Below are 8,482 nucleotides of genomic sequence, written 5' to 3'. Positions count from 1 at the left end.
ATATACCATACTCAGTTGGAATCACCTAATGTGATCTCTGAAGGAATTAGCTCTAACCCACACACACCCCTGTGTATCCAACTGCTACGCATGAGACATGCAAGCCGAGAGGTCCTTAACCAAATCTCCAAATGCAACATTCTCTGATCTGCTGGCACTGCTTAACCAAACAATGCTCCACGTCTGTGTTGTCATACAACAATGCACTAACGACGATACCGTTGCCTGTCATGTGCCATGCTACCACTGCACGTCACTGATCAAGCCAACACACACCTGCATTCTTACACTCGATGCATTTTTTACTCAGTAGATCTCTTCACTGCACATGCCCTATTCTGAAAGATCTGTCGAGGACATTCTTCCCCACCCAAAACCATTATCGTCCTCGATAATGTCGGTACAGGTAAGAACACAATCTTCACTGATATACCCGTTTTTCTTTGTTCCTATTACTCTTTTTTTTAGCCTACTCAACTTGTTCTGGTTTACATCTACCATCGCTGCAACCTTTAATACGCCAAGCTCCATTCCTTAACGCACCTCCAATCACTTAGACAACGATCTTTTGCTTTGTCAACATCGAGCATTCTCTGCTTGTGAGACCCAAGTACAGTCCCATACACAAGCAGGTCATCCTCACGCGCACGACAAACTTATCATCTTCATGATCATGGCTGGAGTGCCTTCCAACCCCAACAAGGGCAATTCCAAGCCCTTCGTGGTCTTTGAAGAGAAAGCCGACCACCAATGCGTGCCTCAAGAATATCAACTCCTTTAGGCATCAACTTGCGGTTTTCTAATGGTCCAAACTAGTCTTCATGTGGCGGGCGCCATCTTGCGTATTACTCCAAAGTGATCCTTCAAAGCGTCTTCTTGGGCACTCGTTCTCACAAGGACACCTTAGACCAACGCTGCAACTCTCCTTCTGAACATAAAACATTGTAACTCTCTCTCAAAGTCAACAAAATGTTTCTATAAGAACCAACGAGCTACGAACAACAACTTTTTCTGCACACACAATCCATAGAGGATCTGCCAACTCAAGGGACCAAAACAATGAGCATTCTGCTCAACATGGATACTCCGCTAACCCACAATCTTTGGGAGAGAATCTAGAAGTTTAGTTGTGTCTCCCATACTCAAATGTGCAAATCCATCAAGCCCGAATCTAACGTGCATTCTCTGTATGCACAAGGCAAACATCACACTCTACTAGTGAGCCTAATGCATAACTGGTAGAATTTTTTTTGGCTTATCTACATTTCCTTAGTCAACTGAACAACAACTTTACACTTCTGCTTATCATGATCAAGATGTCCCATACCATTCTGCCACCATCTTGCTTCTGTGCTCGGTCAATAATACTTCAGTTGCACAAATTTGCATAACCAAGATAAACCATCACTGTCCTCTTCAGTGTCGCACATAATGAACAATAAGGTCTCCGTGAATCTTTCTACTCTAATACCAATTTGTTACAGGCTTACTTTTTCAATAAGTTAGTGCAGCGTGACAGTTCTTTATTACCGCCACAAGCCTTCTTATGACTCTGTCGCGGTCATGAAATGCTTCACAAACCCACAACGCGCCAATCTGCCCAATCTGAACAACCTAATAGCCAAAGGTCGAATACCAACACCTTTCTATGTACTGAATCATTTTCATCGACCCTGTGCACCACCTAATGCGCAACTGCCTAGCGAAAGCTGATGAAACACATTTTCAAATGCGTGTTCTATGTAATCCATGCTGCTTAGTGCATAGCCGTCTCATACTAGCTATCACTTCTGAAAGGGGCACAAACTTGTCTTAGCCTTGCGTGCCATGAAGCATATTGCAACTCTATGCGCACGCTACAACAAAACCTTGCCACTGACGGAACAAGGCCTTGTGGTTCCCAGTCCAAAGACCAGTTGATGATTGAACACCATAGCGAAGAGAACTACCCAACTCATTCGCCAGTGCCTAAGTATTCACTCACCTAGCTTCGAGTTACCATACTTGGTTGAAATCACCTAATGTGATCATTGGAAAAATTAGCTTTAACCCACAACACCTCCGTGCATCCAACTGCTACGCGTGAAACATGCAAGCCGAGTGGTCCTTAATCAAATCTTCAAAGGCAACATTTTCTGATCTGCTTGCACTGCTTAACCAAACAATGCTCCACGTCTGTGCTGCCAAACAATGATGCACTAACGACGGTACCATTGCCTATCGTGTGCCATGCTACCACCGCACACCACTGATCAAGCTACCACATGTTATTACACTCGATGCATTTTTCACTTAGTAGAGCTTGACACTGCACATGCCCTATTCCGAAAGATCGGTTGGAGACACCCATATTTCTTCATATTTTTTTTTCGTTGAAAGCCCTAAGCATGTGTAATAAAAGCGTTAAATATATTTTTTATTTAAAGCCCTAGGTGATGGCCTCAAATATCAAAGAGGCCAGCCGGCCCCTGCCCACCCGCTACCCACCGCATCCTATTTTTGATGACAAGAAACCCTGGCCGAAGTGAGAAAAATCTCAGGTGGGGCTCCATGACCAGCGGCATAGCCCACCTCTGAAAGCTATGGACACACCCACGCACCAACAGGGTTCAATCCAGTGCCTTCATCAGCACCCTCACAACCACCACCGCTGGCCACGCGTGAAAGCTAGGGAGTTGCAGGTAATAAGAACCTTGGTCATAATGTTCTTAGGATCACACACTGGTTTGAAAAGCTCTGTTCCTTGATGAAAATGTCTCTTTCAGCCTGCCATGCAAACCTTGAAGAACCCATAGATGGAGATCAAATTTTTGTGGGGGTTTGGCGGATTTATTTATCCGGAGCCACACAAGTGACAACCTTATGGTATCCATTATGCTTTTGGTGAAGGATTTGATGTTGGGCTTTTTAGAAGGCCGATTCTGCCAAGAGATTCATTAAGGATATGGAATCAGGTCATGATGGGTTTCCTGCATTGTATGAAATGGTATGCAAATAATGCAATGGGTTGAAAGCTGCTACATACAAGGGGATTATCAGCGTGTTCGCAAGTTGGGTCTTTGGGAGTTTGAGCTGGCAGAATCTTTGGATAGAGTTGGTAATGAGTGAATTGATTTTCCAATGGTGGTGAATGTGGACCCTTTGGGTGCAGATGAGAATTATGGCTCCTCACTTCATCTAAATAATCTTTGAGAACCGGTGCCTCTATGGATTTATCACATGGATACGGGTACATGTACGGCCATCTTTCTCAAGTTTCCAGCATGATTAAGGGATATGAAACAGGAGTCAAAATGGAGTATGTGTGACATAGGATCCTATTATAATTGAGTATTGTTTTTTTGGCATACCAAACGCAACTAAACGGAATCGAATTGATCGGATATGAATAGAATTCGATTGGATATCGGATAAAATCCGGTTCATTGACATTCTATTAAGGTCATTTACGTCTATCTCTCTCTACCTTATCTAGCGTCCTAGAGAGAGAATCGATCTGTGTTGGGTTCTCTCTTCTTGGGAGGGAAAACGGAGGTGTTGGTGGGTTCTCTTCCAACCCCTAAAACCTCATCTCTCTCTCTCTCTGAATGGCTGCGTTGGGTCTGAGATGCCCATCTCTGTCGTCGTCTCCCTTGTTCAACAAAACCACCTCCAGAGGAGGAGGGGTCCTTCCTTCTAGGGCGCCCAGAAGGCCTAGGCTGACAGTGTCGGCGGTGGCCATCTCCAACGCCCAGACGAGGGAGAGGCAGAGGCTCAAGGAGTTGTTCGAGGAAGCCTACGAGAGATGCAGGACGACTCCAATGGAGGGCGTCTCCTTCTCCGTCGAGGACTTCGACGCCGCACTCGACAAGTACGACTTCAATGCCGAAGTCGGCACCAAGGTTCTCCCTCTCTCTCTCTCTCTCTCGGCAATTATCCAAGTGGTTGTTGGGAATTTTAGGAGCTGAAATGGTCGATTTAGATCCATTACTTCAGTTTTATGAGATTGGTAGGTGTTTTTGATGAAATTCATGCAGCAGTGCTCTCCTTGGTATGTTTTGGTGAACGATATCTGAGTCAGTATGCTGCCCAAAGCTCAATTGTTTAGCATAACATAAAACGCCAGAAGCCCGACTTTTTACATGACATATAAAATAGTTTTGTTGAACTTCATGGGATGAGCTTTGGTAGCACTTTTTCAATTGTAAGCTGGCTAGGTGTTTTGGGGAAACTTCATGCTTATGGTACCAAGTTATGCATTTGTTGTTTGCATTAGGCTTGTGATGGACCAAATTATGATTTCTGTACAACCCAAATCTATGTGGATGAATTAAATAAGTAACCAAGAAAAGAACCCAAGTATTGTCATGCTTATGTTAGGTATATAACAAACAGGGTCACCATTACCCTGCAACCAAAATCAATGTTCATAAAGTTCTGAAAAATGGCGCGTGAATAGAACTCTAATCACTGCAAAGATGGGCTTGGACTGCAATTGATGTAAGAGAGAAAGGGTTTCCTCATGAAATCGATGTTTCATTCTCATGGTATTCACGCTTCAAAAGTGTATCTAGTTAACCTTATTGACCGCTTGCAGAACCCAGACTCATAATGTGGCACATTTGATTAGAAAATACACTCAGCGAGCTTCAATAGGGTTATCAGTAAAATGTGCAGACTACATTTAACGAGGAGGAATTACTCACTGAATTCATTCAAAATTTGAATCTTGGCTGTGTGTTGAGGTTGTTCATATTAGGTATATAATGAGGTAGATAAATCAACATGTCTCACGCAGTTGTCAAACAGAGAGGCAAAAGAAAATGCCATGTTCTGTTAACATCATGGAGCAGGCCTTCCATTTGTATTCTGAAATTTCTCTTAAAAAGTTCAAACATAATCCTGAAATTGTGCTTGAAGCAGAGATTATTTCTGTCTAATATCTAGGCTCATATTTTTTTGGTGTAAGTTTGTGATTGTTTCAATTTTCCAGAATATTCCCAATGTGTGGCTGTGTAAATCTTTTGGTGTAAACTTAAATATGAAACTGGAGAAGATTTCAGGGATGATAGAAAGCATGACCAACTTCCTAATCTCTAAGTGGTGGTTGTCCTGCTAAAACTGACCTCTTGCTTGTTCTCTTTTCTTTTTTTTAATGGTCAAGCTGGGGGATTTGTGTTACGCTAACCAATCCAGCTATCCTAATCAACCCTCCAACCAAAATTTAGATTGCATTTATATCCTTAGAATTGCTTTTTATCATTATTGCTTTTAATATTTTTGTCAGAATTTGTCTTTCATGAACTACAAAGGTTAGTCAGGGACCATACCTTTTGAAGCTTTGCTCTGTTTCTCTGTCCCTGGTGTAGCAATTGCTGACAAAGGGGTGGCCTGGTTTGTTTTGTTTTCCTCAGGTCAAAGGATCTGTTTTTCGTACAGATCTCAATGGAGCATTAGTTGATATAACAGCAAAATCTTCAGCTTATTTGCCTCTTCAAGAAGTAAGCATATACAAAATTAAGCATGTTGAAGAGGCTGGAATTTTTCCAGGCTTACAAGAAGAGTTTATGGTGATTGGTGAGAATGAAAGTGATGATAGCTTGGTTCTCAGCCTGCGGTCAATTCAATATGATCTTGCATGGGAAAGATGCAGGCAACTTCAGGCTGAGGATGTTGTCGTCAAGGGTAAGGTGAGCATTCTCCATTTTAAATGAAGTAATTTCATTGAAATGGTGCCATCATCATGGTAATCATCATTGAGTTAGTCAAATGCTTTTGAAAAAAGTTTGTCTTCAGCTAGCTCATTATATTAACCTATGCTCCTTCATTGGTGCATTTCTTGACATCATATTCTTTGCGTTTATGGGTATTTTTTTTTGCAAATGCTCAACCATTTCCCAAGCAGACCGATATTGTACTTAACAAATGAGCAATGACACTTCTTTTTTCTTAAGGGAGTGCTGTAACACTTTTAAAGGAAATAGTTACTTTTGGCTGTTGCAAAACATTCATTTCTAATCAGAAATAGAGCAGGCATACTGCACATATCTGTTGAAAATGTTCCTAGGAGGTCTGGACTTCTTGAACATTAAAGCATTGCATTTCTTTTTGCTCTACTAGCTATAGTTAATTATGTAGTTTCCTTTATTTACGTTCTTTTTGGAATCAAATTCTTTGGTGTGCTTTACCAAGTGTGCAGGTCAAGCCTAATTCCCTTCATACTTTTGAATCTAATACTTATGAGAATATCACAGATTGTTGGGGGTAACAAGGGAGGGGTGGTGGCTGTTGTAGAGGGTCTACGTGGCTTCATTCCGTTCTCACAGATATCATCGGTTGGTGCTTTATTTTCCCTTTTCCTTTTTCACTTGGCTTCTAATTTTTATGCCATCGATCTACTATTGCACAAGTTGCAAGTACTGAATATTTTGATGGATATGTTTCTTTTTTTCTTTCTCCTGCTATTCCAAATTTCAGTTAACTGCCATTTTATAGTGGCATTAGTGTCTTATACTACTGGTCTACTAATATCATGGTGTTGACTACTATCTCCATCACCAGAAATCAACTGCTGAAGAACTTTTAGACAAAGAGCTTCCTCTGAAATTTGTAGAGGTTGATGAGGAACAGTCCCGTCTTGTTTTAAGTAACCGCAAAGCCATGGCAGATACTCAAGCTCAGCTTGGAATTGGATCTGTTGTAACTGGAACAGTGCAGAGCTTGAAACCATATGGTGCCTTTATTGATATTGGTGGAATTAATGGACTTCTTCATGTGAGTCAGATCAGTCATGATCGTGTCTCAGATATTGCTACTGTCTTGCAGCCTGGTGATACTCTCAAGGTAAAGCTTTAAATTTTTATGTTCAATTGGCACCTTAAGAAGGTCTGATGATTGCAGAATTTGCTCATGTAAAAGGTTATGATCCTGAGCCATGATCGAGAGAGGGGCCGAGTGAGTTTGTCTACCAAAAAACTTGAGCCAACTCCAGGTGACATGATCCGCAATCCAAAGCTTGTTTTTGAGAAGGTAATTGTTTGAACCCTGCTCTTTTTTCTACCTGAATAGGTGGGACTGGTTTTATAATTTTTTGTTATTTGGTAGGCGGATGAGATGGCTCAGACCTTCAGGCAGAGAATTGCTCAAGCAGAAGCAATGGCTCGGGCCGACATGCTGAGATTCCAACCTGAGGTAATGTGTTTTTTCGTTCTGATCGTCAATTAAACTATTTCTCCTTTTGAGATTTATGTATCTATCTTTCTGTATGAGAAGCTTGTTCAGTGTCTCTGTTTCTACTTTTGATTCTAATACTGCAAGCATGAGTATGCTGACATGCAGAATCCTGTAATGGGTTTTATGAAGTTTTCATCATTGGATTATAATTCTATAATTTCTGTTCCACACCTAAAGAGTTACAATGCTTTCTCAAACTTATTTACAACTAAAAAAGTGGCGGCCCATATTGATGGACCACACAATTCAGTCACTCTTAGCCTCGACCAGGATAGGTTCTTTACTTCATGGAAGTGTTAGCTGAAAATTCTGCCATTAGTTTCAACAGTAAACTGAATGTGTTAAGCTATTTTTTATACAAACTGCACGATTGCTTTTAGCTTGAATGCTGCATTTCAGATTCTTCTTTAAAGTCGAAATGCTAATTGTGAAAATTTTATTGATGCAGAGTGGCTTGACCTTAAGCTCTGATGGGATATTAGGCCCACTGACATCAGATTTGCCCGTTGAGGGGCTTGATCTAAGCGATGTACCTTCAGCTGAAGAGCCGTAAACATGACCATGTTCATCTTTGCCGTTACTGCATTCTGTGTGGGAGGAAGAATCCTCTGATTCCTGGGCCGTCTTTGATGCATTTTGGTATTTTTGTATTATAAAGCATGTTTCAAAAGAAAGACTCGGTGCGTTATCTTCCTCTGTTTTTCCCAGCCATACATGTAACATAATTCCTGCTATGCAGAAAAGACTGCGAGGTTGCAGTATCGGTTTGGTTTTCTTTTGCAAGGTTCATTTATCATACCATGGTCATCAAATCAAAGAACTATTTCTTCTTGATACGAAAGGGGAGATTTTATTATTATTTCATTAGTGGCCTCTCTCTCTCTGGAACGATAATCCGAGTTCAACATATTGAAAATATAGTGCGACTTTTTGGGCCCCTTTTTGGTTTTCTTTTTCCTGGTTTCTTTTCGTTTCTCTTTTAAAACTACACATCCGTCCATGATCACATGCTAAAAGTGGCGCAAGGAAAGCTTCTTTAAACGTTTTCCCTCATTTTTCCTCGCACTTTTCTGTAATTAGTTAACCTTCTTTCAACTAGCTCAGCAGGTCAAAATTTTGAAGATTTGGACTCTGGATGTTTATTGGTTTCGGGCTTGCAACTTCATACCTTATGCAAACTGGTATTCAGAGTCTTAAATCAATTCATGAAGGAAGAAAACCCGTGATTAATAATGTCATTATAACCCCCAATGGGGTCACTGGGTTTAGA

General features: G+C 41.2%; 1 protein-coding gene across 1 annotated transcript; it reads left to right on the top strand.

The window, feature by feature from the left end:
• Nucleotides 1–3,464: 3,464 nt before the first annotated feature.
• On the top strand, nucleotides 3,465–8,029 carry LOC149839491 (small ribosomal subunit protein bS1c-like). Its single transcript, XM_090002574.1, has 7 exons — nucleotides 3,465–3,881; nucleotides 5,394–5,669; nucleotides 6,234–6,314; nucleotides 6,541–6,822; nucleotides 6,898–7,008; nucleotides 7,084–7,170; nucleotides 7,661–8,029. The coding sequence occupies exons 1-7, from the start codon at nucleotides 3,588–3,590 to the stop codon at nucleotides 7,763–7,765; spliced, it is 1,236 nt and encodes a 411-aa protein (XP_089858700.1). The 5' UTR covers nucleotides 3,465–3,587; the 3' UTR covers nucleotides 7,766–8,029.
• Nucleotides 8,030–8,482: the final 453 nt, after the last annotated feature.

Source organism: Nuphar pumila, chromosome 4, assembly GCF_984573655.1.
Source record: "Nuphar pumila chromosome 4, dmNupPumi1.hap1.1, whole genome shotgun sequence".
NCBI lineage: Eukaryota > Viridiplantae > Streptophyta > Magnoliopsida > Nymphaeales > Nymphaeaceae > Nuphar > Nuphar pumila.
Note: the sequence above shows the minus strand (reverse complement) of the source record. Positions and strands in the feature narration are given on the sequence as shown.